Source organism: Emiliania huxleyi (assembly GCF_000372725.1).
Source record: "Emiliania huxleyi CCMP1516 chromosome Unknown EMIHUscaffold_14, whole genome shotgun sequence".
Taxonomy (NCBI): Eukaryota; Haptophyta; order Isochrysidales; family Noelaerhabdaceae; genus Emiliania; species Emiliania huxleyi.
This window is the reverse complement of record NW_005201192.1, coordinates 129,331-155,653: the sequence shown is the minus strand read 5'-3', so window position 1 is coordinate 155,653 and position 26,323 is coordinate 129,331. Positions and strand designations below refer to the sequence as shown.

The 26,323-nt window shown below is 66.1% G+C and overlaps 8 protein-coding genes across 8 annotated transcripts; 4 read left to right on the top strand and 4 right to left on the bottom strand.

Annotated features, from left to right (window-relative positions):
* The first annotated feature begins 15 nt into the window (after positions 1–15).
* Positions 16–1,024, top strand: EMIHUDRAFT_351988 (hypothetical protein). The gene is made up of 4 exons (XM_005787712.1): positions 16–346; positions 420–562; positions 640–780; positions 861–1,024. Exons 1-4 carry the CDS (start codon positions 291–293, stop codon positions 941–943), a joined length of 423 nt encoding a protein of 140 aa, XP_005787769.1. The 5' UTR covers positions 16–290; the 3' UTR covers positions 944–1,024.
* Positions 1,025–6,468: 5,444 nt separating this feature from the next.
* On the top strand, positions 6,469–7,061 carry EMIHUDRAFT_54821 (hypothetical protein; the record flags this gene model as incomplete). The annotated part of the gene is made up of 2 exons (XM_005787711.1): positions 6,469–6,636; positions 6,741–7,061. Coding segments are annotated over 2 exons (489 nt in total), but the record flags the coding sequence as incomplete, so codon positions are not given.
* A 1,675-nt stretch (positions 7,062–8,736) lies between these two features.
* On the bottom strand, positions 8,737–9,888 carry MAPK5 (MAP kinase; the record flags this gene model as incomplete). The annotated part of the gene is made up of 1 exon (XM_005787710.1): positions 8,737–9,888. The coding sequence occupies one exon, from the start codon at positions 9,886–9,888 to the stop codon at positions 8,737–8,739; it is 1,152 nt and encodes a 383-aa protein (XP_005787767.1).
* A 2,988-nt stretch (positions 9,889–12,876) lies between these two features.
* EMIHUDRAFT_201362 (hypothetical protein) lies at positions 12,877–14,206 on the bottom strand (the record flags this gene model as incomplete). The annotated part of the gene is made up of 4 exons (XM_005787709.1): positions 12,877–12,933; positions 13,049–13,248; positions 13,356–13,500; positions 13,619–14,206. 4 exons carry the CDS (start codon positions 14,204–14,206, stop codon positions 12,877–12,879), a joined length of 990 nt encoding a protein of 329 aa, XP_005787766.1.
* Positions 14,207–14,373: 167 nt separating this feature from the next.
* EMIHUDRAFT_201361 (hypothetical protein) lies at positions 14,374–15,069 on the bottom strand (the record flags this gene model as incomplete). Its single annotated transcript, XM_005787708.1, has 1 exon — positions 14,374–15,069. The coding sequence occupies one exon, from the start codon at positions 15,067–15,069 to the stop codon at positions 14,374–14,376; it is 696 nt and encodes a 231-aa protein (XP_005787765.1).
* A 1,465-nt stretch (positions 15,070–16,534) lies between these two features.
* Positions 16,535–19,612, top strand: EMIHUDRAFT_201360 (hypothetical protein; the record flags this gene model as incomplete). Its single annotated transcript, XM_005787707.1, has 9 exons — positions 16,535–17,246; positions 17,565–17,620; positions 17,693–17,758; positions 17,918–17,983; positions 18,113–18,232; positions 18,374–18,673; positions 18,875–19,006; positions 19,247–19,372; positions 19,487–19,612. The coding sequence occupies 9 exons, from the start codon at positions 16,535–16,537 to the stop codon at positions 19,610–19,612; spliced, it is 1,704 nt and encodes a 567-aa protein (XP_005787764.1).
* A 430-nt stretch (positions 19,613–20,042) lies between these two features.
* Positions 20,043–23,103, bottom strand: EMIHUDRAFT_462409 (hypothetical protein; the record flags this gene model as incomplete). The annotated part of the gene is made up of 4 exons (XM_005787706.1): positions 20,043–20,945; positions 21,115–21,456; positions 21,535–22,023; positions 22,120–23,103. The coding sequence occupies 4 exons, from the start codon at positions 23,101–23,103 to the stop codon at positions 20,043–20,045; spliced, it is 2,718 nt and encodes a 905-aa protein (XP_005787763.1).
* A 2,079-nt stretch (positions 23,104–25,182) lies between these two features.
* On the top strand, positions 25,183–26,129 carry EMIHUDRAFT_43279 (hypothetical protein; the record flags this gene model as incomplete). Its single annotated transcript, XM_005787705.1, has 2 exons — positions 25,183–25,422; positions 25,491–26,129. Coding segments are annotated over 2 exons (879 nt in total), but the record flags the coding sequence as incomplete, so codon positions are not given.
* Between the last annotated feature and the right edge of the window lie 194 nt (positions 26,130–26,323).

Sequence of the window (26,323 nt, the reverse complement as noted above, 5' to 3'; positions counted from 1 at the left end):
CTGTGGCACATTGTAGGCCAGTAATCACGAGCGGGCGGAGTGGGCCGTGGCGCGGGTGCGGGGTGGGCTACGGCCTACGCACGGTGTCGCGCACGAGAGAGTGACGCCGCGCCGCAGCGGGATGCGGGATCGCGAGCGCGTGGCGCAAAAACCGACCGACGACGGACGGAGTCGACTCTCGCAACACCCACCGCGCAGACAGCGCGGCCTCTGGCCTCTGCCGCCAGTCGAGACGCCCCGAGCGCCGCCTCGCGCCCCCGCCTCACTTTTCCTTCTTGACCGAATCGCCCATGACGAGCTCGAAGTCGGCGAGGCGGTTCTCGAGCGATTCCTTCTGCGCCACCACCTGTCCACGCCGCGCCCGCCGTGAGAGGGACCCGCCTGCGCGGCCTCGGGGCGGCGCCTGCTCCGCCGCACGCCTTGCCGTACTCTTTGCTCAGGTTCTCCGCCTGCCGCTGCAGCGCCTCGGCAGAGGCGGCCGCCTGCTGCGCCTCGCCGCGCAGCGACCCGATCGTCGAGCGCAGCCGCGCGTTCTCCTCCTTGAGCTCGCCCACGCTCTCGCCTACAGACACGCATCTTTCCGGGCGCCTCACAATGACGCGCCCACCCTCCTGGCCCGCATGCCCGCGCCCCTCTCGCCGTCCCCCTCGCCGGCGGCGGCGGCCGCCGCCTTTGGAGACGTCAGCGCCTCCGCCGCGGCCGCCTTGGCGCGCGCCTCGATCTCGTCCGCGTCGAGCCGGCCGGAGAGCACGCCCTTCGCAGTGGCGGGAGGCGACGAGCCGGAAGCCGCCGCGCCCTTTTTGAGCTTTTCGATCTCGTCGAGCTGGCTCGTGTACGCCGCCGCCGCCTGCTCCGCCTGCCGCTTGAGCGCCGTCGAGCTCGCCTTGAGCGTGTGCACCTCCTTGACGAGCAGGTAGATGCGCCGCAGCACCAGCAGCAGTAGCGCCGTGAAGCCGGCCAGGTAAAAGTCCCGCTGACTGCGGAACATCATCACCTCGTGCATCAGCTTCTGGCCGATGTCGCCCGCCTTCTTGTCCGTGTACTCGCCGTTCAGCCGCAGCATCTCTCGCGTCGAGTGCAGCCAGTTGGCCACGACGAGCGCGAAGAACCAAACGAGCGGCTTGGCGGCGGTCTCGAGCGTCTTGGAGGACGAGATGGCACGCAGGATCGGCCCGAGGAATCCGGCGGGCCACGGGGTGACGAGGAGCAAAAGGAAGATTATCTCCGACACCAGGGCCACAAAGATGGTTTGCATGAGGATGTTCATGGCCTTGGACGTGGCCGCCAAATGGTCCGCTTACGGCCGAAAGAAACCGCCGCACACCCACCCCTGTGTCACATGCACACACACACATACACAGACACACAGCCCCTTCCCCTTCCCTCTCAAGACCGCAAGGGCGAGGACACGAGTAGGCCGCACCACTAGCGATCCCACAGAGTGGGAGACTCCTATCACCGCCTCTGCCACCCACGACGTGAGCCTTGGCCGCCTCTGTCAGTGTGCCCGTGATAGTGAGAGACTGCTAGTGAGAAGCCGGAGGAAGGTCGCTAGTCGAGAGAGTTCGCCAGTGGAATAGGGAGTCCACCGTGCTGCGAACCTGTCGCTGTCCCTTTTGTCAGTAGCAGGAGAACTAGGAGAGCGCAACCAGTAGGAGGCCCGCGCCTGCCCCCGTGCCGCCGGGTGCAACTTTGTCCTATACGAGAGGGGAATCCCTGGGACCCTGTCGTGTGGGTGAACCCTGCCCAGCCCCCCTCCGTGTCGCGATGCGCTCCCCGCTCCCGTTCCCCTGTGTCCCTGATCGTCCTTACAAGATCCTGCTCGCGCAGGTGGGGACCCTGTCCTTCTCCCACCCCTTGTTTGGTGTGTCCGGATTATTTATTTATTACCCCGGTGTCAGTGTGCCCGTGGTAGTGAGAGACTGCCGGTGAGAAGCCGGAGGAAGGTCGCTAGACTGAGATGAGACCGCCAGTGGAGTTGGGAGCCCACCGTGCACCGCGCTGCGAGCCTGTCGTGTCCCTTGTCAGGAGCAGGAGAGCCCACCTGTCCCCCTGATCGTCCTTCCAAAATCCTGCTCGTGCAGGTGGGGAACCCTGTCCTCCTCCCCTATCCCTCGTTTGGGTTGTCTGTTTTCTTTCTTTCTTTTCCGCCTCGTAGCTGCGACGAAGGCGGGAGAAGAAGCGAGAGCAAGGGAGCGGCAGGCGGCGCCGTTGCAGGACGAAGCAGAGGAGAGCGACGCGACAGAGGAAGAAGCGACAAGAGAGAGACCCTCACGAACCTTGGGGAACCCAGAACCGCCCCATCGGAGGCTGGATTATTACACACGGAGGGGACCGAGGGAGGGGAGGTGCCGCGAGACGACAGCGGGCCGTCCGGCGAACCGGAAGGCCAAGACCGGAGGGCCCCGGGTGAGACCTGGAGTCAACTGTCGGAGGGGGTGAGAGTCGAGCTGACTCGGCCTCTGCGAGTGGAGTCGGGGCATACGAGCTCACCGGGGGTAGACCCGTCGCGGCGACAGCCAGACCACCGTGAACTACGACAAGGAGGGCCACGTCGGGGCGAGCCGAGGACGATAGAGAGAGCAGACCGCGGATGCGGGCGCGATTCGTCGACCGAGGAGAACCGGCCCGACCCCCCGGGGAGGGGGGGCGACACGATCCAACGCCACCGCCCTCGCCCGGGGAGTCGGGCACGGGCTCGCCGGAGGCGGAGTCAACAGGATCAGGCAGAGAAGACGAGACGGCGACGGGGCCGCGGCCGAAAAAGGCTAGGAGAGGGGAAGCCGGGCCCCGCATCCGTTGCCCAACCAGCGGAAAGCGAGGGGGGGGGAGGACCGGGAGTGGAGAGCCCCCCCGGATCGAGGGAGGTGAGGTCGAACGGAGAAGCCCTGATGGGTGACGTCGACGAGAGTGAGGATGTACGTCGTGTGCGTGTCTGGTGTTTATTAGCTCCGAGTAGAGGGGCGCTCCGCAGCTAGGGGAAACCCGGAGCGCGGACTAACCTTCGGAGAACCGTGTTTACTTTACGGCCCTTTCCCTGCGAACGCGCACCCCCCCAGGGCTAAGGGCTCTCTAGCCCGTAACCCGATCCCGATCTTATCTGGCTCGCTGGGTGCGCTTCTTAGCTCCCCGGCCCTGGATGTGAGGCTGCCGACTGCACTCCAAGTGCTCCGAGAGAACGACGAGAGTGGGACGACCGCGAGCCGGAGGTGGCATGAAGGTTGCAGCGAGAATCGGCGAGAGACTGCGAAGAGAGATAGGAAGAGGCGGACGCCCGAGGGTGGGCGACGGCTAGCGCATCACACCCCTCTCCTTAAAATCCCTGTGTGGTGTGTGGTGGCGGCGTGCCGTCGTCCTCCCATCCCCCCCTTTGGGTGTTGTCTGTTTTCTTTCTTTCTTTTGTTTCCCACCTTGGCGTTCCGTTTTATCTATTCATCTCCCACCCTCCGCGGCGATTTTTTTCTTTTCACAAGCCCGATATGCCGCGCGCTGCCCCCGTAGCCCGCTCCGCTCCAAGCAGGTCGAGCATCAATCAGGCGGAGCCCGTCGCCACCGCCAGCCAGCAGCGAATCGCCCCTGCCCCCTGAGCCCTCGCCTGGCTGTCAGGCTGTCAGGTGCTGTCAGGTGATCTGTCAGGCTGTCAGGCACTGTCAGGCACTGTCAGGTGCCTCTGTCAGACCAGCTGTCAGGTGCTGTCAGTGCTGTCGGGTGCTGTCGGGTGCTTGTCTGACATCAGAGGGGCTCCGTAGCTGTCGGGTGCTGTCGGAGCTGTCGGGTGTTGCTGTCAGACGCTGTCGGAGCTGTCAGAGCTGTCGGGCTGCTGCTGCTGTCAGAGACGCCGGTGCTGTCAGGTGCTGTCGGTTGGTGCTGTCGGGGTGCTGTCAGGCTCTGACACACCATCCACACTTATGACATTATCAAGAGGAGACCAGCAGGACTCTACTACACATACTCTAGTCTCTACTCTGCCAGAAGGGGTCCGCCTGGGGAGCGCAGATGGCGGCGCAGGCGGCGGCGGCAGCAGCGCGGCACAGACGGCGGCGGCCACCCCCACCCAGACGCCGTAGGCATATGGCTGTAGGGCCCCAGAAGGCTAGCTGGTAGCTTCATCTGTAGTTGTAGCACAGCCGCGGGTCCGCAGAGGTGGGGCGGGAGGGTTGAGAGAGAGACCCATGAGGCATGACCATCCCATGACACTGCATGGACCACACTCGCATGTGCATGTCTTTGCATGTAATAGTTTTGTTATACCCTCATGGGGCACAAGAAAGAGGCTGCACGGCTGTGTACGGTCTGTGCTGCTGTCGGGCTGGTCGGGCTGTCGGGCTGTCAGCGCTGCTGTCAGGCCACTGTGTGCTGTCGGGCTGTCAGGCTGTCACGTTAGGGCCTGACAGCGACGGAGCCCCTCTGATGTCAGACTGTTCCCCGCCGTCCTCCCATCCCTCCCATCCCTCTTTTGGGTTGGAGCACTTGGAGGTTGTTGTCTGTTCTTTCTTTCCTTCTTTCCTCCGACACCCCCCCTTTCTTTCTTTACCGCCGCAAGCGGCGTGGCGTGGAGCGGTTGATTGAGAGAGTGGGCATTCCTCCGGGGGCCCCTCTGCGCAGTGATAGACCTGTTCAAAGAAAAAGAAAGAAAAGGCAACCCAAGCAAGGCGCAAGGGAGGCTTTCAACTTTCTTTCAAAGAAAAAGAATAAAAGGTGCTACCCACGGCTACGAGGGTCTCGCGAGCCACTCGTCGGTTCCCTGCGGGAGCCGCTCCTCGATTCGTTGCGTCTCCGCTCGGTCGTCCATCGCCGCCAGCCGCCTCGGGTAGCGTTCGGTCGCCAGCTCTCCAGCTCGTCGTTTGGTCACCGAGGAGTCGGAGCGAAAGCACGCCTGAAACTCCAGGACCCTGGGACGCATCCCTCCTTGTCCCACTTATCGAATTTGTGCAGGCGAGAGTACTCGTCCGAATTCCGGCGTTTTTCATAATCTCATCCTACTACGCTACTAGTACTGGCACCTGACTGGCACACACAATTTGCCAGAAGCGGATGGGCGAGACGATCGAGGGGTCCCGTACCATGCGGAATCGACCCTATCCGGTGCTCACTCAAGTGCTCAAGAAGCGGATAGAGCTCTACTCGAGAAATGTCGGCGAAAGGTCTCCAGCGCGAGAGAGCGCGACCCCTCAGCCCCCTGTCCAGCCCCTGACTGGCAAATTGTGTGTCATATGCCTCCCGCCGCCGTCCTCCTCCTGCTCAGCCTCGGAGCCGGTTCGGCCTTCGCTCCAGTGCAGCGGCCCGGGCTGACCGGCGCTCCCGCGGCGGTCGCTAGGCGCTGGCGGGTGCCGTGCGTAATCCTCCGAGGACCGGCAGCGCCGGGAGCAGCGGCCCCAGCCGACAGCCAGAGGACGGCTCGCGGCAGCGGGGCGTCCACCGGGAGACGCGGCGGTGGCGGGCGAGGCCGTGGAGGCCGCGGCCGCCCTCGCCGCCGCCCGACGGGGCAAAAGCGACCCAGCGCGCTGACCGGCTTTGTGGCGAGCACCAGCCGCGCGAGGCTGCTCGAGCACGCGGAGGAGATCCAGCTCTGCCAGCGCGTGCAGCGGCTGCGCCAGCTCGAGGCGGTGCGTGGCGACGTGCTCCACGCCGAGGCGTCCGCCCAGGCCGCGGCCGCCGAGTGGCCCGTGTCGTGGAGCGGCGGCGGGGAGCTGCACGGCTCGCGGCAGGGAGGGGGCGGTGGCGGAGGCGGCGGCGGAGGAGGAGGCCTCTCGCTCTCGAGCGAAGGCGTCGCCGTTGGCGTGGCGACGCGAGGTGCCGTGGCGGCGCCGGCGCCGGCGGCGGAGTCGCTCCACAGCCGGGCGGGCGGCGCAGGAGAGCGGCGGAGCGGAGGCGGCGTGGAGGTGGCGGCGGCGCGGCATCAGGCGGCTTGGGCGAGGGCGGCGGGCCTGTCGCCAGAGGAGCTGCAGGAGGCGGTCGACCTCGGCCGGGAGGCGGAGGCGCGCCTCATCACGAGCAACGCCGGTCTGGTGCGCAGCGCGATCCGCGCGCTGCAGCGGAGCGGCGGCGGGCGGATCGACCACGGGACGACGGAGCAGGTGGCCCACACTCCTCCCTCCCCCTCCCTCGGCCGCCTCCCCCCTCCGCCACCCCCCGCCCCCTCGCGCCCCCCTCGCCCCCCCTCGCGCCGTGCGCCCGACGGACGCCGCTTCGCCACCGCCAACCTCGCCACCGCGCACCGGCCGCAGGAGGGGTCCATCTCCCCACATCTCCCCACATCTCCCCACATCTCCCCACATCTCCCCACATCTCGCCACCGCACCGGCCGCAGGACCTGATGCAGGAGGGGTCCATCTCCCTCATCAAGGCCGCCGAGAAGTTCGACGTCTCCCTCGGACTCCGCTTCTCAACCTATGCAACCCCTCTCCTCCTCGCCCCGCCACGGCCCACTCCCCCTCCTCCCGACCGCTGCCCTTGGGCCCCGCACAGGCTACCTACTGGATCCGCAACGCGCTCACCCGGACCATCCGCGAGCAGAGCCGCACCATCCGCTTGCCCTCGCGCGTACAGACCGTCTACGCAAAGATCGTGCGCGCCAAGGAGGAGCTGCGCGCCGGCGCCGCTTTCAACCCGACCGACGAGGAGGTGGCGGCGCTCGTGGGCGACATCTCGGCCGCAAAGGCGCGGCGGCGGAGGAGTGTGGCTCCCCTCCCCCCCCCGCGCGCCGCCTCACACCTCTGCGCGCCCCTCCCCCTGCCAAGGTGCGCCAGGTGGTCGAGCTCGTCAACCGGCGGGCAACCTCGCTCGACGCTCCGTCGGGCGACGACCTCACGGTGGGCGATTTCCTGCCCGACGAGCGCGCCGAGACGGCGCAGGCGGAGATGGTGCAGTCGATGCTGCAGCGCGACCTGCAGAGCGTGATGACGCGTTACCTCACCGAGGAGGAGGCGAAGGTGGTGCAGATGCGCTTCGGTCTCGGCGGCAGCGGCGAGACGATGGCGGTCAAGGAGGTGGGCGAGGCGCTCGGCCTCTCCTTCCACCGGGTGAAAAATGTGCTCTTCGCTGCGCTGAGCAAGCTGAGGAAGCCGCACGTCTCGCTCGTGCTGCGCGACTACGTAGGCGACGAAGAGGGCTGAAGAGGCGCCCCTGTGCCGGGGATATGGTTTGTGTATAAGCCTCCGCTCCGCTCAGCGCTCTCTGACTCGCGACACGTGGTGCGCCAGTCGGAATGTGCTAAATAAATAAATAAAAACGGACACACCTCTACTGTGAGATGGGTGAAAAGGAACAGGTCCCCGCCCGTGCGATCTTTTTGTGCTATATCGGGCCCGGGGAGCGGCAGCGGGGTCGTCCTCGTCGCCTCCCGTGAGATGTGCGGAATGTTGTGTGCTTTACGACTTTGTGGCTTCGCAGGTTCGCACTCGTCTGAAAAAACTAACGGACATGATGTTCTCGAGCGATGCTCTCAAAGGGCGTGTGGGCGCCGTCGGTGGCATTGCCGGTGAGCGGTGGCGGTTTCGCGCTTTTGTTCCGTTAGCCTCGCCGCGTTCTCGCCAAGGCACCCCGGCGTTCCTCGCCCTCTCCCCTCTCGTGGCATTTCACCATTGGCGACCGCCCTCCCCTGACTGACACATTAATTAGGTCACCCTGGAGAATCAGCAGCCCATCAGCTCCGTGACCGTCACCCCGGATACCAAGAACAAGCCTTCCGAGACGAAGAAGTATCTCAAAGGCTTCGAGATCTGGGTCGGCAAGAAGGCTGGAGAAATGGCGGTGAAGTGCGGCGGACCATTTGCCTGGTCGACGATAAAGAAGGGGCCAGTCACGACGCCGTGCGACGCTGCCAAGTCCAAGTGCGTCTGCGAGCCGCCGCCTTTTAGTCGCCACGCGCCTACGAGTCCCCTGCAAAGCTTACCCTGAAGCCCCCCCCCCCCCCCACAGGCACCGCTACGTCACTGTCATTCTCCCTGGCACTAGTAAAACTCTCGCGTTTGGTGAGATACAGGTACGTTAGTTCGAGGCGCGAGTCATGCCCTGTGCGGGCGGCCAGTGCGGACGCTGGCTAGTTTAGGCCGCATGGCGGCGCTCTGCACAGCATCGGTCTTCGATGAGCAGCTGAGCACGTCGGCGGTCCAACTACACACTTACTGGTTTATGATCAGAGAAGAAAAAAATGAGCGTTTAAGATAAAAGGTTCGCACTCGCCCGGCGAGCGATACCGTCCCACAACGTTCCAGTCCCACGTGGACAACCGAGAGGGGGTGGTGGCCAGCGACGCTCCGAACTCCGATGATGCAGAGGAGTCTTAAGGGAACACCGGAGTGGCAGTTCTGGCAAAGCCAAAGGCCCTGACGGCCCTGACTTGAGAATCGTGCTTTTTGGGTGAGGTCGAAGAGGGTTGGGGTGTGTTCTTTCCGCCGCGCGTAAAATCTAAAAATCATTGAGGCCTTCGTTGTTAATGATACAAGCCGATGGTCCCTTGTCGCAGTCACACACACACACACACACACACACACACACACACACACACACACACACACACACACACACACACACACACACACACACCACCGCCGCGCCGCGCGCACACGCCCACCGCCCCGCCTAGGTGGGAAAGAGATGAGGAGATTTAACAGCCCGAGGGAGGATCTCAAACACGCTTGGGATCAAGCCGGGACATGTTCAGAGAGCGAACATCGTCTAGAGCGACCGCCACCAGATCATTTGACATAACATAGATTTCACGCGGCGCAGTAGCTATCGCGGATTATGCTGCGCTCCGAGCCCTGCCGATATGCTGTCGCCCTCGCCCTGACCTTGCCCCTCCCCGCGGAGCCCCTGCTTGGCGCTCTTTTTCCGACGCTTCATCTTTGTGATCTCGTGGTACAGGCGCTCCCGGTACACGCAGGTCGCCTTTTGCGTGTTGTCGTCAATGATGCACTCGACAAGCCTCGTGGCGCGCCGCTCCGCCGCCTCGTCGTGGAACTGAGCCACGTACTCATGCGCGAGGGCCTCCTCTGCACTCGGCCGATGGGCGGGGTTGAAGGAGAGGCAGCGGCGCATCAGGTCCAAGGCGTCGGGCGACGCGGACGGAAAGTGTTTGCTCCACGTGGTCTCGGCGGGCGGAGGAGCCTGCAGCTGCGAGAGCATCTCGAGTGCATATGGGCTCAGCACCTCGGCCTCGCTTGCTTTGGGCTTGCCGGTGAGTCCCATTATCCTCTCCAGCTGGTCCAGCGTCGATGAGCCGGGAAAGACGGCCGTCCCCGAGAGCATCTCGCCGAGAATGCAGCCGATCGACCACATGTCCACCCCAAACGTGTAGCGCGGAGAGCCCATCAGGATCTCCGGCGCACGGTACCACCGGGTCGCCACGTAGTCAGTCATGACCGTCGCAGGCCCTCCTCGTGAGGCGGCGTCAAGGTCTCGCATGGAGCGCGCGAGTCCGAAGTCAGCTACCTTGACGAGGCAGTCGCCGTTCAGAAGCAGGTTCGAAGGCTTCATGTCTCGGTGCAGAAGCTCCGCGGAGTGCATAAACTTGAGCGCCTTGAGCGCCTGCCACACAATGTAGCGGTGGTGGACGTCTTGCAGGATTCCCGCGCGTATTGCCGCGTGCAAGTCCGTCTCCATATGCTCGAAAACGAGGTAGAGGTCGCAGTCATTGTCGGCTTTGAGGACGTTCAGCAGCGTCACTATGTGCTCGTGCCCCGACATCTCCTGCAGGAACATCACTTCGCGGAACGTGCGCTGGGCGTCTTGCGCATTCTGGAAGGCATCGAAGATCTTTTTGAGCGCAGTAGTCTCGCCTGAGCGCCGATCAACCGCCCGCCAGACGATACCGTACGCACCCTTTCCCAGCTTCGCCTGGACGTCGTATTTGCGCCGCACGTGCGCGTCGACGGCCTCCGACATGGCGGTTACGGTCGTGGGTTGAAAAACTTGTGATCATGGGACCGCCACGCGTGAATTAATCAGATCATCACCTGCACAATCGAGTTCACAAGTCCGACGACAGCATACCCAACGGTCAACCTATTTCTCCAACACTGTCCGTGCACGGTATGTATTGTATGTTCTGAGGTGAAAGATTCGTTCGGCGGTTAGTGGTGCACTAACCCCGAGCGAGAAACCCTTCGGTGTCGCTCCTCATCGCAACCCCGTCAGCACTCAGCAGTCCACCTACGGGTATGTTCGTAAGAGCCACATACACTGCTCACTGGAAAAGAACAGTCATACTGTGAACTTTTAGCTGAATGGGTATGTTCGTAAGAGCCACATATTCCAATGCGCAATGGATAAATTTCAGATGACCCGGTTTTTGAGATTCGCCTCGCAGATCACCCGGCGTTTTCCAGATCACCCGGTGTGGGCGATTTCAGATCACCCGGTGCGGCGACGAATGTCGTTAGTGTCGTTTCCAGGCTACCCAACGTTACACGGCCTCACGGCGAAATGTCGTTTGCAGGTTACCCGGCGGGCGAAATGTCTTCTACTTCTTCCACCTGTGTCGAGCCTGTCTGCTGTGAGAGAGAGTTCATTTGTTTAAATTCTTCCAGATCACCCGGTAGTGGAATGCGCCGGGTAATTTGAAACCGTTTGGGATTCACGACTGCGGTCATTCAAGCAAACGAGGCCGGGGATTCCGAGTGGGAGCTCTCCTTCCGCGTCGCTACCGCACGCCTGCTGCACCGACTTCCACCTCATCAACTGCCCGTTCATGGGCCTCATGTGCAAGAACGGCGATCTCGACCCGTACTTCGAGCCAGATTGCACCGTGGTCAAGGAGGACGTTGTGAAGGCTATGCTCGCCCGGGGCGTGCATCCAGACATCGCCGAAGAGACGACCGAGGCCAACTTCAACTCCACCACCACTTGCCCCAAGTGCCCGACCAATATTGACGTGCGCGCCATGAACTCCATCACGACATTCATGGCGCCGTCGCCAAATGACGCGCCGCAGGAGCATATGTACAGCACAGGTGTCCGCGACCCGGTCATTGGCGGCGGCGCGTTCAACTTCGGCGAGTTCGTCTGCCTTGCTTCCAGCGTCACTAGCTGGACTGAGCCCGAGGTAAACTGCTTCTTTCACATCTGGGATCGGCGGGCGCCCGACCTGCCCAACAATCCAATCACGACCAACGATGTGGACTCGGACAAGCTAGACCTATCGCTTGGAGTCAACGCCTCAACCGGCGCCCCAAACTGCGAGCCTGAGCAGTCGGGCTGCCCGTCGCAGCTGGGTGGCTCCAACCTCGCCTTCTTCCACGCCATTGCGCCGACGAATGTTATCTCTGCGGGCGACTACAAGGACGCCTGGCTGAATGGCATCTACCCGCCCGACTTCCTCCTCCGCGATCCGACCAGCTGCACAACCACTTACGACCCCATGACTGGTCACGGCTGCCAGAATTGCCTCGCCCAGGTCATCCCCTCCCAGCAGCACACGGCGGAGCGGTATTGCAACTGCATCCACCAATGGCAGCTCAACGGCAGCGTGCTCGCGACCATCCTTCCCTACCAGGCCATTTGCCCTCCTTTGCTGGCTTCTCGTCGCAGACTTGGAACGCAGCGGCAGCTCCAGGGGCAGGCGCAGGCGCAGGCGCAGGCTTGCCGACTTACCGCCGACGACTTGAAGGAGAGCAGCTCCTTTGACTGGAACGACTACAAGGAGAACGGCTGTCCGACGCTCGTCGGCCAGGAATACAACGAGCCACTTACGTTCTCATTCTTGTACGGCTACAAGGAGCCGCAGCCGTGGCAGAAGAAGAACAGTTTTGGCACGTACAGCAGGGAGCTTACCGCGGAGGAACAGGGTCGCCTGACGGCGTGCGTTGAAGGGAGACTCAACTGCACGGGGGCGTGACACATTGCACTTGCACCGGTCAGCCCGCACCTTGCTCCACGCTTGCTCGGGAGGTGCGCACACTGCGCTGCTCCGTGCTCGTGCTGCGCTCTCGGACGGAGTACGGCACACTCGTGTTTCAGCTCCCAGGGTGCAGGGACACACCGACACGTCAGAGACCTCCACCTCTCGCGACCGAGGTGGTGGAGAGAGCAAGGCAGTTGGCAGAGAGCGAGAGATACAGATAGGCGCGACAGGGGGGTAGCACCGAAAGGTAAGGTAAGGTAAGGTAAGTAAACTTCTCCACACACACGAGGTGGTAGGAGCTGTTTAACGTTGGGAGCTGAACAGTGTTGCTAGTGTTAACAGTAACAACAGAACAACAGTGGGGCTCCCCAACAACAGTAGCTAACGTTAGGCCGGCTGAACAACAATAAGGAAGGCCTGGCAGTGACCCACGACGATCTCCAGCGTCCAGTGCGGGTAATACCCGAAATACCCGGGAAACCCCAGGTATTTCGGGGTTTACCCGGTTTTTTTGGGATTTTCTGCTTGCTGACCGCTGAACAACAGTAACAACAGTAACAAACAGTAACAGCATGGGCTGGGGTGAACACTTGAACAACGTTAAGGATTTCAAGCCAACACGATAGCGCAACTGTTAGGCCCAAAGTTAATGTTAAACAGCTCTACGAGGTGGTGGGGCAAGGGGGGGCAACCCTCGCGTCTCCACGTCTAACGACAGGAGCCCCACGGCATTCAAAGTGCAAGGCCCGGTGCGCGTGGGTGAGCGGTGTGTGTGTGTGTGTGTGTGTGTGTGTGTGTGAGTGCGGTGTGAGTGTGTGTGTGTGTGTCACGTCACTGCATCCTCTGCCGGTTCCTCCCGTCGCCTCTTCTTTGTTCGAATGTTTTTCAATCCATCCTTCACGAAAGCTGTTAGTCAAGATTCGAAGACAAAAGCGTCGTCTCAATAATGGGAGTGGGGACTCCCACATACACCGTATAACCGACAACGGACAGTCACTAACACTATGTCCTAATCCTTGAGATGAAGGCGTTCACTCCTTGAGCTTCTTGGCCTCCAGGTCCTTGACCTTTGCGCGAAGCTCCGACAACTCCGCGTGAAGCTCCCCGCGTCCTTGCGCTCGAGGAGAGTGAATACCGGGTCTATCTCGATATGTCAATCTCGCATAAGACAGGGAAGTGGTCCGACACGTCACAGTCCCGCACCGTCTTGTGGGCCGTCACCCGCACCGCCCCGGCCGCCGCCACCTGCGAGAGGAGCACGTAGTCGAGCCGAGTGTTCGTCCAGCAGGTCGGGGGAGGCAGCACGTTTGGAAGGACAGCAGGTCGGAGGATGGCCCCGAAGCTGTCGCAGTAGCCGGCGGCGTGCAGGACGGCTCGCACCAGCGAGTCGGGCCGCGGCGAGCCTACCGGGCGGCCGCGTGACGGTGAGACGAGAGGAGCAGTAAGACGGCGAGCAGGGAGACGGTGAGGGGAGAGGCGAGAGATGGGCGAGAGATGGCGATTCACTCACCCCAGCCGCGGCTCTCGTACAGCGCGCAGATCTCACTCCACTGCCGCGCGCTCATGTCTCCCCTGCTGAAAGAGTTGAGGTCGCCGCACAGGACATGCGGCAGCGACCCAAACGCGCCAGCGCATCGCTCGACGGCGGCGGCGACCTGCCGCTCTCGCAGAGCCTCCGCCTTGTGGTCGAGGTTAGGGTATGGGTTAGGGTTAGGGTTATGGTTAGGGTTAGGGTAAGGTTAGAGCCTCCGCCTTGTGGTCGAGGTGCGTGACAGCGACGCCGAGGCTCCCGCCTCCCGGCAGCCGCAGCCGGGCCGTGGTGAGGGCGCGGTGCTCCAAGTCGCTGTCTGTGCGAGGCTGGTCGCCGCACGTCAGGTCGGCGGGAGACACGGAGAGCAGCGAGTGACGCACATCGGAGAGAGGGAAGCGCGAGAGGATGGCGTTGCCGAAGGGGTACTGCGCAAAGAAGCAGCGCGCAAACGGGCGCGGCTCTGGGTCGGTGCCGACAGCCGCCCCGAAGCAAATGTGCGGCAGGCCCAGCGCGGCAGCGAGCCGCCGCAGATAGTTGTCTTCGTCCCGCTCGTCTGGCCTGCTCCCGGCCGGCGGCACGTGGAGGTAGCCGCGCCGCTCGCGCACAGCCTCCCAGTAGGGATCCTCTTTGGGCGGGCCGACAAACGGGAAGAGCACCTCGTTCAGGCAGACCACGTCGGGCCGAAGGGCTGCGATGGCTTTGATGAGGTCGCTGAGCCTGTCTGTGTGGTCCGCATCGCGCCAACCGTGGATGTTGAAGCTGACGAGCCGGAGGCGGGTCGCCCTCGCTGGGGTGAGGGCGAGCAGGATGGCTGCGGGAAGTCGCAGCATCGTGCGTGTAGCTCGGATTGCCCTGTTCCGCTGCGGGCCGTCGTAGCCAAAACTCGGTATCGAACCTCAAGCCCGACGCGCACTACAGTGAGCGCAAAAGGTTGGGTGTGGCTTCGAGTGGCGAGCTGTTCCACCACTGGCAAGAAAAGAATTATTCTGAATAGGCGCTAGTCGAGGGTGAGCCTGCTCAGCCCAAACGCCAGCCCCGCGCCCAGCACCACGATATCGGCCACGTGCGCGCCGCTGCCGCTCTGCGCCGCTGTTGCGACGACGCCAGCTAGGGCAAGGCCACCCATCGTGACGACGATGGGGTTGTCTCCCGACCAAAACTTCGGCGTCGCGTTGCCTTTCAGCGACGCCGGTTTGAATAGCACCCCAAGCGAAGCGTCGCGCGCGGGCTCTGGAGGAGGTGCTGGCGGTAGCGCCGCCGCCGCCTCCTCTGGCGGTAGCGCCGCCGCCTCGTCCTCTGGTGCGGCCTTTGCAGCAGCAGGCCTGCTCGGCTTATTCTGTCTCAGCCACTTGGCGAAGAACCAGCGCTCGGCCTTCCTGCCGCTCGGGTCGTCCGCGAGCTCGTCGAGGTATCTCTTAGTTTCGCCTTCTTTGAGGCGCTTGTCCTTTGCAAGCGCGAGTCGCGCCTCGGGCACCGAGATGTACCACCAATAGGCAAATGGGAGCGCAACCACCGAGAATAGAATCGCCGCCTGCAGCGGGTCGCCCTGAGGCTCAAATGATGTCGCGGGCGGCAGATCCGCCGCCGATGACGTAGCCAGCGCGGGGTCCGCCAGCATGGCGACGCCCGAAGTTGCGACGGTGTGCAGCAGCAGCGGCCGCACAGGCGGGATAGAGCAGGACGGCAGCAGCATGCGCAGCCTTGGGAAGTGTACAGTCAGTCTCAGTCAGTCTTGGGAAGTGTACCGGAAGAGCAAAAAGAAAAAAGACCCGGCGAGTGCTCCGCAGCAACCTCGCTGAGCCAGAACGTCGGCTCGCGAGGTGGGGTGCTAGTATGAGACCGATACGTGGCAGTTCTCTTGCTCCAAGCGCTTGCGCTTCGGCGGTTAGTGGTGCACTAACCTCCGAGAAACCCGTCGGGTCGCTCCTCATCGCAAACCCTGTCAGCAGAGTCCTCCTACGGGAATGTACGTAAGAGCTACATACACTGAGAGAGAGACGTACACTGAAAAAGCTTACGGCGCGGGCTGCGGGCCAAGGTTTGCCAAGATGTCGGCGCCCGTGCGCAGCCAGAAGAGAGCCGTCCGCTGGCGGGCGCCGTGCGACACCGCCCTTCCGGGCGTAGCTGCCGCGTCTCGACTCGGTGATGGCGTCCGCCGCGAGCCTGCAAACCGATATCGCCGCCGGCCACCTCGCCTCGCTGCGCGCCCACCTCTCCGTGCCACCGCCCTCCTCGGCCCCCTTCAGATCACAGTTGGTCACGTGTGCACCAAGATTTGTCACCCAGCAGTGCTGACTGAGCTTCTGTTCTCCCTCACCGGGCTCGAGTCACCCCCCGCACGGCCATGGGTTTGATCTCTACGGGTTGGTCGTTCCCCAGCGCCGCTGAGCTGACTCTCTGTCTAGCGTCCACCCATACCGCGTTGGTGTCCAGTCCGAGCCTGGCTGTTCTTCACCTTTCTACCTACCTACCTACTCTCTGTAGGTCACGGCGCAGCTCCTCCGTTGATCTGTAGCTTGATGGGTGTGTTGCCGCCCTTGGAGCACTTGGAGTGCAGTCAGTAACCTCACATCCAGGGCCGGGGAGCTAAGAAGCGCACCCAGCGGGCCGCCGCGGATGATCGGCATCGGGTTACTCGAGGGTACACGGGCTAGAGAGCCCTAGCCCTGGGGGGGTGCGCGTTCGCAGGGAAAGGGCCGTAAAGTAAACACAGGTCTCCGAGGGTTAGTTCTGCGCTTTGGGTGTCCCCTAGCGGCGGAACGCCCCCTCTCTCTGCCTCTACTCGGAGATAGTATAAACACCAGACACGAGCATGACGTACACTCTCACCCGACATCGCCACTCAGGGCTCCTCCGCCCGATCTCCCCACCCCCCATCCGAAGGGGCTCCCCTCTCCTCCCGGTCCTCCCTCCTGTTCGCTATTCCGATGGTTCGAGGCTAAAAGAAAAGAAAGAAAACGGAGAAACCAACGTTGCACCTAAAAATTTTCTATGTGGCTCTTACGTACATTCCCGTAGGAGGACTCTGCTGACAGGGTTTGCGATGAGGAGCGATTCGAAGGGTTTCTCGGAGGTTAGTGCACTAACCGGCGAAAAGTGTGTTTTTTGTCGTTTCGCTTGTGGCGCGAGGCTCGTAGTAAACGGTGGCGGGTTCTGATATGGGCCCTCCGCCGCTGCTCCTCTCCCGCGACGGCAGCAGCGTGTCGATGGAGGTGTCAGCTCGTCGTCTACGGGTCGTCCGGCCCAAGCACGGCCCGTTCCCCCGCGAGGACGTCCTGCTGCACAAGTCCCTCGCGGGCGAGCCAGGCAGCAGCGCGGCGGTTTCAGTCTCAACAGACTGCCTGGTGGTGCGTCTCGACGGCGATGGCGGCGCGACCTACGAGTGCCGCGGCGCGACCCGCCTCTCCGCCGGCCAGCTGCGGCTGCGCTCGCGCGGGCTCACCCTCTCGAGCAGCCTCGGCGCCGCTCATGCGGCTGGGCCGGTGCGCGTGCAGTGGTCTGTCCCGCCGGCGGTCCGACTCGGGGCGAGCGAGCACCTGGCGGGAGCGGGTGCGTCCGGGCTGGCGCCGGGCGGGGCTGCCCACCGGCTGGTGCGCTGGGGGCGAGACTCGCCGTCGCTGCTCGAGCTGGCGCGCCGCCGCCTTGGCCGGGCCGACGCGGGCGACGCGCTCCGCGGGCTGCAGGCGGGAGGCGGGTTCGCAGGGACGCTGCAGGCGTCGAGCTGCTCCCTTGACCTCTCTGACGGTGGCCTCGTCCTCCAAGACGCCGTCGGCTGGGTCTCGAGCGGCCGCGGCGGCGCCTCGCTCGCCCTGCCCGCGGGCCTGTCTTCCAACCGCGATGCTCCGACCCCCGCGCGCGTCGCTGCCCCGAGTGCCGCCGAGCCGGCCTCGCGCGAGGCTGCTGCGGCCTCCGCGTCGAGGGCCATCCCTCGGGCCATCCCTCTTCCGTCGCCGTCGCGCGGCCCGGCGCCGCTCTGGGAGAGGCTGGTTCGAGGGAGGGAGAAGCGGAGCGGGTCGCAGGAGGGCGGGCGGCAGGGCGGGCGGCAGGGCGGGCGGCAGGGCGGGCGGCAGGGCGAGGCCAGGGGCGAGACTCCGGCCCCTCCGCGCAAGTCGACGCCCGCCGCCCCGGGAGCGGCCGGCGGGGCAGGCCGAGGCATGGGCCGCGGGCTTGGCGGCTGCCGGCTGACAGCCGCGCTCGACGGAGGCGGCGCTGCGGCGGTGGCTCTGCGCTCGCCCGCCGTGGAGGTGTGTGTGGGGGCGACGGCGGGGGAGCGGGGAGGCCAGGAGCCCGACCCCGCGCGTGCCCGTCCGGTGCAGGTCGCGCCCGTGCTGTTGCGTGCGATGACTCGCCGGCTCGAGCTGCCGGGCGCAAACGCGAGCGCGGTGTGCACCGTGAGCGCGCGCCTCCGAGAGGGAGGCGGCGCGGCGGGCAGGGCGGTCGCGCCGGGCGGGCGCGGCTCGGCGGGCTGGGGCTCGCTGCTGCGAGGCGTGGACGGGCCATGGCTGGGCGGGAGTTTGGCCTGCGGAGGGGCGCACGAGCAGGCGTCCGTGGCGGTCCACGCGAGGGTTGCTGCGGGGCGGGTGGGCGCTAGCGTGTCCGGCGGGGTCGTGCGCCTCGGCGGGCCGGAGGGCGGCCGCCGGGGCGGCCGCGCGGGCGGGGGCGCCGCGAAGAGCCGCGAGAGTCCGCGTGCGTCCCCCGCCCGTCCCCTGGCTGCCTCGCTCGACCGGCGGCTGCAGGCTCGCCTCCAGGCGGCGCCGATGTGCGAGACGCGCGCCGAGGCGGCGGCGAGGGAGCTCATGCTCGGCAGCGCCGCCCCTCGGCTGCCCCGCTCTTCGCTCCCTTCCACAGCGGCTCCAGTACCCTTCCCGCGCCCCGGGCGAGGGACGGCGACACAAGCGCCGCCGGGGCGGCGGGCGGGCCGCGAGGGCGGCGCGGCGGCGGCGTCGCGCGCCCGCGGCGCCGCGAGCCGAGCCGTCGCTCCCTCGGATTGCGGGCAGGCGCTCACCCGCCACGCCGCTCTCGCTGTAGGCGAGGGTGCGTCTTCGCTCGCTTTGCTGCCTCTCCTCGCCCGCCTCTCGCTCGACGGCGAGGAGAGGAGGTGGACGGGTACGCTCGGCTGGCGCCGCTCAGCGGAGGGAGCGATCTCGAGCACCGAGCTGCGTTGCGAGCCGCGCCGCTGGCGGCTGCTCCGGCTCCTCGACGCGCGGCGGCGCGACGGGCGGACCGGAGCCGCCAGTTCGAAGCGCCGCGGAGGAGAGTGGAGCTGGACACACAGTGTCGGTGTCGCGGCGGTGCGGGTGGGGGTCGGGGAGACTGCCGGCGGGGCGGGGCAGGAGGGCCCGCCTGGCGCGCGGCCCCCCGGCGGATCCACCCGCACGCCGCTCCCCGCCCAGCCTCCGGCACCCTCCTTGGGCGCGGGCTCTTCGCCGCAGCACGCGCTTGCCCAAGGCTCTTCTCCGCCTCCCCCGCCACCATCCCCGCCCTCGGACTCCGCGGAGGCGGCGAACGGCGCCGCCAGCCCCCCCGCCGCTTCCGTCGCCCAGCGGGGGCCCGAGTGGGGGGGGCTCGAGCGGGGACGCCTCTCCAGCGCGCACGCCGCCCAAGGCCAGCAGCAGGCGCTGCACCACGCCGTCCTCGCCGCCCCGAGGGGCGGGGCGACGCCGCCGTCGCCAGTGGCGGGGGCGTCGGAGGGGGCGGCGCAAGGCGGCGCGCCCACCCTCGAGCCGCCCGCCGCGCCGCTCGCCCCGGCGCAGTCGGCGAGGTCGGCGCGAGTCGCTCGAGCTCGGCGCGAGTCGGCCAGCGGCGAGCTCTCTGCGGAGCTCTCCGCTTGCGTGCGACTCGCGCGCGCGGAGGAGCCTCCGCGGCCGCAGGCAGAGCGCAGCCTTGGCGCGCAGCCGGCGATCACGGGGCTGACCCTCGACGCGCGCCTCCGCGCCGCGCTAGGGCGCCGCCGCAGCGGCGGTGGCGGCGGCGCAGAGATGATCGTCACTCAGAGGGTGAGCCCGCCCCGTCTCGCGGCGCACAGAGCCCAGCGCCACCTCGCGTCTTGCCCGCCTCGGGATGGCCTCACGCCCCCCCTTGCCCCCCCCCCCTTCCCCCCCTCGCGGCAGACGGAGCTCGGCGACGCTGGCGCCGTCGAGCTGCAGGCGAGCTTGCCGCTCGACCGGGCGGCCGAGTCCGGAGACGGCCGCCGTGCGTCGACGGCTGTGCGCGCAGGCCTCTCCATAGCGCTCTGAGCGAGCCGCATGAATGAGAGCGCAGGCCCTTTCAGGGCCGCGCGGGTCCAGGCCCGAGTCTCCTGCATGTGTATGTCCCCAGCATGACTCCTCTCTCCTGCGCCTCGTGAGTCGTGTACCGTTGGCGCGCGGCACACACACCGTTTCCGTTACGGTGACACCGACGTGTGCGCGGGTGTGTGTTGATTTGCATGAGCGCTAGTATCTTCCATGTGGTGTGGGCGTGGATTACATCTTCCACGGCATCGGCTAGAAACAAATACATTCGGTCCAATCCTCTCCCAGACACGGCAGGGGACTCGCGGGGGCGTCGGTAGTAGAGCCGCCGTACAGAGGAGGACCGCGGACACGTGAGTCAGCACACAAATTCCCTCCGTCTGCTCCGATGAAAATTCATCGGAGCTCGACCTCGAGCTGCAGTTCGCTCGCGTCAGCCCGACCATGCATGCCAGCCTATCAGCACGGGTAGCAGCACCAGCGCCGCCATCTGACGAGGCGGCAAGCGCAGCTGCGCGACTATCGCCGCCCTCCAGGTGCCCGAGCTGCAGCCCACCGCCCAGAGGAGACACGTCGTCGCGACGACGGCGGCTGTAGCGACGAGCTTCCAGACTGCCGCGACGCACCGCTCGGGCGACGAGACGTCGAGGGCGCCGATGGCTGCGCCGATGTGGGCGGCGGAGGCGCCCATCCGTGCGAGAGCCGGCGCTGCGACCGCGTCGACGCCGCCGTAGTCTGCCACGCCGGCGAGGAGGAGCAGCGTGGAGTACAGGGCGAGCGCGGCAGCCATGAGGAGCGGCGCCGTGGAGTGCACCACTCCGTCGATGGCCACCGCCGCGCCGACGGTGGAGAGCTGGAGAAGCCGCTGCCGCACCCACGGCAAGGCCCTCGGAGGCAGCGGCGGCGGCTCCTCTGTGGCTGCCTGCTCCGTCCCCGCCGTGGCCGACGCCTTCGCCGCCGCGGGGCTGCGAGGGCGGGGGCGGCGGCTGTAGATGGCGGGCGACGAGAGCGGTTCGCGCTCCCACCACTCCCCGCGCTGCAAGAGCGCGGCCAGGGAGGAGAAGCGATAGACCCACAGCCGCGCGCGAATGGCGGCTGGACCCACCACGCCGTAGGCCCGCCCCCGCACGCTCGAGTTCCGCCGCGGGCGCCGCAGCGCGCCGCGCGCCCGCGTCGCGAGCAGCTGCACCGCGTCCGCGTCGCCGTCGAGCAGCCTGCGGACGAGCTCGAGCACGAAGCCGGGCAGCTGCAGCTCGACGAGTGGCGGCGGCTCGCCGCCCGCCCCGCTCGCCGCCTCGCCGACCGACTCGAGACGCGCCGCGACTGCGGACCAGACCTGCCAGCGGCGGGGGGAGGGGTTGGAGACCGGCGCCCCCCCCGCCCCCCCTTGCTCCGCTCGCAGCAGCTGCCTCCCACGACAAGCGGTGGTGCAGCGGCGAGCTCCAGCGGGGAGCGGCGCGCAGCTCGCCGGGCAGGTTAGCGAAGCTGAGCGGCGACCACCGCACCTCTCCGCCCTCCGTCTTGCGGCCGAGCGCGTCACGGCCGTAGTCGTCACCCGCCCCGACGCGCGCCACGAGGGCGTCGGGCAGGGCGACCCTGCCGTCGCAGCGCGGCACGCCGCAGGCGAGCGGGCACGTCGCGCGCAGCTTGTCGGTGCTGCACGCGCTCGCCCGCGCGAGCTGCGCGCAAGTGTACGAGGCGCCCCTCTCGTCCTTGCCGACCGGGCCGGGCTGGTCCGTGCAGCGGGGCGCGGGCTGGTGCGGCGCGAGCGCGGCGCGGAGCGGCTCCTGCTCGAGGAGGGGGTCGTTCGAGTAGTCGAGGGCGAGGGTGACTCGATGCGCGTGCACCTGCCGAGGGGCGCCGGGCTGGTCAGGGGGAGGGGGCCGCCTCGAGGACGGCCGCAGCTGCCCTCTCCCCGAGCGGACCGCGTCGCCGCCAAAGCTGCCGCTATAGGCGTTGACCAGGAACCAGCGGTCGTAGTGCTGCGGCTGCGGCGCGGGCGAGAAGAGCGCAGCCAGCGGAGAGAGCGACTTGACGCAGACGAGGCCGAGGAGGCAAGCCTGCACTGCTGCGCGGCCGCGCCGGTAGGCAACGCACGCGCCGCGCCGGCACGCTCGCAGCGCCCCGCCGCCGCCCGCCGCCGCCGGCCCGGCGCCGCCACCTCGGCGCCGCCTCGGACCGGCCATGGAGGTGGATGCGGTGGAGGCAGCAGTGGCTGCCGAAGCTGGCGGCTTCGGCCTCGGCGGCGGCGGCGCGGCGGTGAGCGCGGCCGCCTGTGCGGCGGCGGCGGCGGCGGCGTCCGCCGCTGCGGCGCCGAAGAAGGGCGCGAGGGCGGCGTCGTCGAGGAGGGCGAGGGCGGGGACGAGGGCGGCCCAGTTGGCGAATCCAACGTTGCCGCTCGCCATCGAGCCCACCTGCGAGGGCCGGGCACGGGGAGAGGTGTTGGAGGGGTGGTGGTTGGTGGAGGAGGAGCTGGGAGGGGCGAGGCGCGCTGGGGCGCCAGCCTGGACGCCAGCCTCGATCCAGAAGGTCGCGAGGCGCGCGGCGCGCGACGGCAGCAGCGCCGCGAAGGGGGCGAGGATCAGCGCGGCGAGAGAGACGGCCGCCTCTGCCGCGCGCCACCTCGCAGGCATCCCGTGCAGCAGCCAGGCGAGGGGCGTCGGCATCGGCTGCGTCTCGTGGTGCGCCGCGGCGCAGTCGAGGCGCCGCCAGCAGGAGGGGGAGTGGTCGGCGAGCCGGGAGAGGCCGGCGCCGAGCAGGAGGCGGAAGAGGTGCCACCGGAAGAGGAGGAGCACCGCGGAGGGGGGCGGGAGCAGCCGCGGGTACAGCGTCGAAGGAGGCCACTCGGGCGCGAGGAAGATGGCGAGGAAGCCGAGCTCCAGCGCGGCCCACTCCCAGCTGTGGGCCGGGAGGAGGCGCGAGGCGTTGTTGACGAGGGAGAGGTGCAGAAGCCAGAGGCTGGCGGGCAGCGGCGCCCACAGCGCGAAGCGAGGCCCTCCGAAGGCGAGGAGGAGAGAGAGCAGCAGCCCACACAGGGAGGCGAGCTCGACGCGCGCGTCGGCTGAGCCCACGCCGGCGCCGGCAAGCAGGTCCAGGGCCGGCGTTGGTCCCGAAGAGCCGGTCGCGGGTGCGAAGAGCCCTCTCGCACCGAACAGCGCCCGTCCTTGCATCGCGCTCGAAGCAAAGGCGAAGACGTAAAGAAGGCCGATGCCGCGGAGCAGGGCGACGCGGGTGAGCCAGTATTCGCCGGTCCTGCCAATTCGCGGCTCGCACAGCACACAGGCAGGGAGTCCAAACAAGAGGACGACGAGGGAGCCGCAGACGGGCGCAAGACGAAAGAGCTCCTCCCGTGTTAGCTCGGACCATCCGGCGAGGTCAGGCGGTGCTGGCACCGTGGCAAGGGCATCGGCGGCGAGGCGGAGCAGCTCTGGCAGGTCGGCGGTGAGGGCTCGGTGGACTGCGGTGTATAGCGCGGCCGTGTGGGAGGCGATCATCGGCTTCTAAAAACCCTGGTTAGTCGCGCAGAGGGGGTAGGAGGGGAGCACCTCCGCGGCCGGCTGAGGGGCTAGCTCGCCCGGCGACAAGCCCAGCCATCGGACTCTCCCATTCTGTAGCGTCAAAGCGCAGCTGCCTCGTGGCTCGTGGTGCATGGTGCATCCTGCCCGCTCCTCCGCCCGCAGCTACCGGTACGCTGCTGGCGATTGATGTTGCACGCGCATGCCCACCCTCACGGCACCCACGCCATACCCGCGCGCTGACAACACTTCCTGTGCAGACCCCCTAGTGAGCCTGTTTTTGTGTCTGTGTGTGTCGCTCGTGCGTGCCGTCATCATCTGTCCAGCGTCCACCCATACCGCGTTGGTGTCCAGTCCGAGCCTGGCTGTTCTTCACCTTCCTACATACATACATACATACCGTCGGGTACTTATTTTAAATGAGGTAAACAGCAATAGATCCGGGTGCAGTGCCGGATCAGTTCCTGGAGCCAGGGGGACCGATTCGCGCTTGCCAAGGGACCAATTGCTGGAAGCCTGCGCAGCCGGCGCTCCGGCCGGCAGAGGGCTTGCGACCCGTGGCAGGGTGACAGCCCGCGGGTGGGCGAGCCAAACTCTGGCGGAGGCAGCCCGCTCAGCCCCAGGCGCCCCTCGAACCTGAGGGTGGTCTGCCGCCGCTGCGCGGTCGGCGCGCCGAGGGCGGGAGACATGAGCTTCGCGCCACAGGTGACCTGGGTGGGTGGGGGACCGATTCTCGGCAAGTTTGGCAGGACGGGCACTGTGAAGGATCGATTGCTGTACAACGAGGGACCGATTCCGTGAGGGCTGGGTATCGATTAGTTAGGCCGCTTCAGGGGGATCTATTGCTGTTTACCTCATCTTAAAATAAGCCCGAACGTACATACCCCCTACCCCCTCCATTCGGGCGTTTAACGGATCTAGTGAGCAGCGCTTAGGCGGCTCCCGTGGTGTACCTGTGTTAGTGCCAGTGCGCGCCAGTCCCGTGCCCAGCGTGCGAGAGAGTTTTGTGCCGCCACCCCCACCCCCACCCCGCGAAGAAAGAAAGAAAAACAACCCAAGGGAGGGATGGAAATCCCACGATGCGAAAATTCGGAATTCCACCTGAACTGGCACTTGGAGCGGACTTGGAGTGCAGAAAGAAAGAAAGAAAACACACAACCCAAGGGAGGGATGGGAGAACGGCACGCCGCCACCACACAGGGATTTTAAGGAGAGGAGTGTGGTGCGCTAGCCGTCGCCCACCCTGGGGAGTCTGCCTCTTCGTATCTCTTTTCGCAGTCTCTCGCCGCTTCTCGCTGCAACCTTCATGCCACCTCGCGGCCGTCCCACTCTCGTCGGTCTCTCCCTTGTCACTTCCTCCTCTGTCGCGTCGTTCTCTTCTGCCTCGTCCTGCGACGCCGCCGCCTGCCGGTCCCTTGTTCTCGCGGCTTCTTTCGCCTTGCGCAACTCCGTCCTCCTCGCGGCGTATCCTGGCCCCTCGAGTCTATCAAGCTCCCCTCGCGCAAGGACCACATTTCTGACTCCCACTCCGATCATTTGCCTACACGTCATGTTGTTGCTCAGGTCCACTCTCTCTTCGAACACTCGTGCCTCTACGGATGATGCCGGCGCTGGGGTCCCCTTCGGATGCATCCGTGACATCTGACAACTGAATTTCCACTGGTTCGTCCTCCTCCGAGTCATCTTCCCCGTCCTCCTTCCGCTCGGCCCTTCGCTCGGTACGTTCGGTGTGGCTCACCCTCCATGCCGTGAACAGGCGCTTTATCCACCCTATATTCTTCTCTCGTTCCTCGTTGGCAGCCTCACACCCCGCATAATTCTTTTTCTTCTGTGAAAATTCCAGCGTGAAGAGAGGGGAAAACCCGACGGAGGGCCCAGACCTACCCTAACTACCCGTCATGCTGTCCGCCCCAAGCATAATCCAATTCGCCTGTTTTTTCGACATTTCCCATGCAGCCAGCACCCTCCTCCGTCGGCTCGCCGCGCTCCAGGGCCACGTCTGTCGACGGAGAAGCGGCGTCGTCGTCGTCGAATCCACCGCTGTTCGGCGAGGGCACCGCCTCTGTTCACGCTCACTACGCCTTTGGAGACACGCTCGGCACGGGCAATTTTGCAAAGGTGATCCGAGCGACGTGCAGGTGCGCGACGCCGCATTGCCGGCTGGCGGCCGGCGACACCGTTGCCATCAAGGTGGTGAGGAAGCCGCTCTCGCGCTCAGCCGAGCGTCGCGACATGATTCGCGCCGAGGTCGAGATCCTGCGCTCGGTCCAGCATCCAAACATCGTCCGTCTCTTCGAGGTGCGCTCTCGCGCGGAGAGCTTCGACGCCTCGCCAGGGCCACCCGTCGTTCCCACGCCCGTCCGCAGATCTTTGAGAGCGAGGTGAAGGTCTACCTCGTAATGGAGGAGGTCACCGGCGGCGAGCTCTTTGACCGGATCGTGCAGCTCGGCAGGTACACCGAGGAGGACGCGCGGTACTTCACCTTCAAGCTTCTCAACGCCGTCCTCTACCTGCACGACCGGAAGATCGTGCACCGCGACCTCAAGCCCGAGAACATCCTCCTCGCCTCCGACGCGCCCGGCGCAGAGCTCAAGCTGACCGACTTTGGCCTCTCGCGGATCGTCGCGCTCGCGCCCGACGGCCTGAGGAAGACGCTGCGCTGCGGCACGCCGGGGTACGTCGCTCCCGAGGTGCTGTCGCGCGAGACGAGCCGCGCCGCGCTGTCGCAGTACTCGACCGCCTGCGACCTCTGGTCCGTCGGCGTCGTCGTCTACATCCTCCTCTCCGCCTCGCCGCCCTTCTTCGGCCAGACGGACGCAGAGATGAACGCGCGCGTGCGAGCCGGCTCGTACCGCTTCCCGCACAAGTACTGGGAGGGCATCTCCTCCTCCGCGCGCGACTTTCTCGGCCGCCTCCTCGCCGTCGACCCGGCGCGCCGCATGACCGCAGCAGAGGCGCTGCAGCACGACTGGGTCGTCTCGATCGGCGTCCACACCGACGACCTCTTCGCAGCGGGAGGAGTGGCGAGGGAGGGCGTGCCGGTGATGCAGGCGCGATTCTCAGAGTTCAACGACTCGCGACGCGCGAGCCACGTCGGCACCGGCTTGCCGATGGCGGAGGCGCTCAGAGCCCTCTTCGCTCTCCCCGCCGACGAGGAGGCGCTGCACACATTCCGCGTCTCGCACCAGAGCCGCACCGG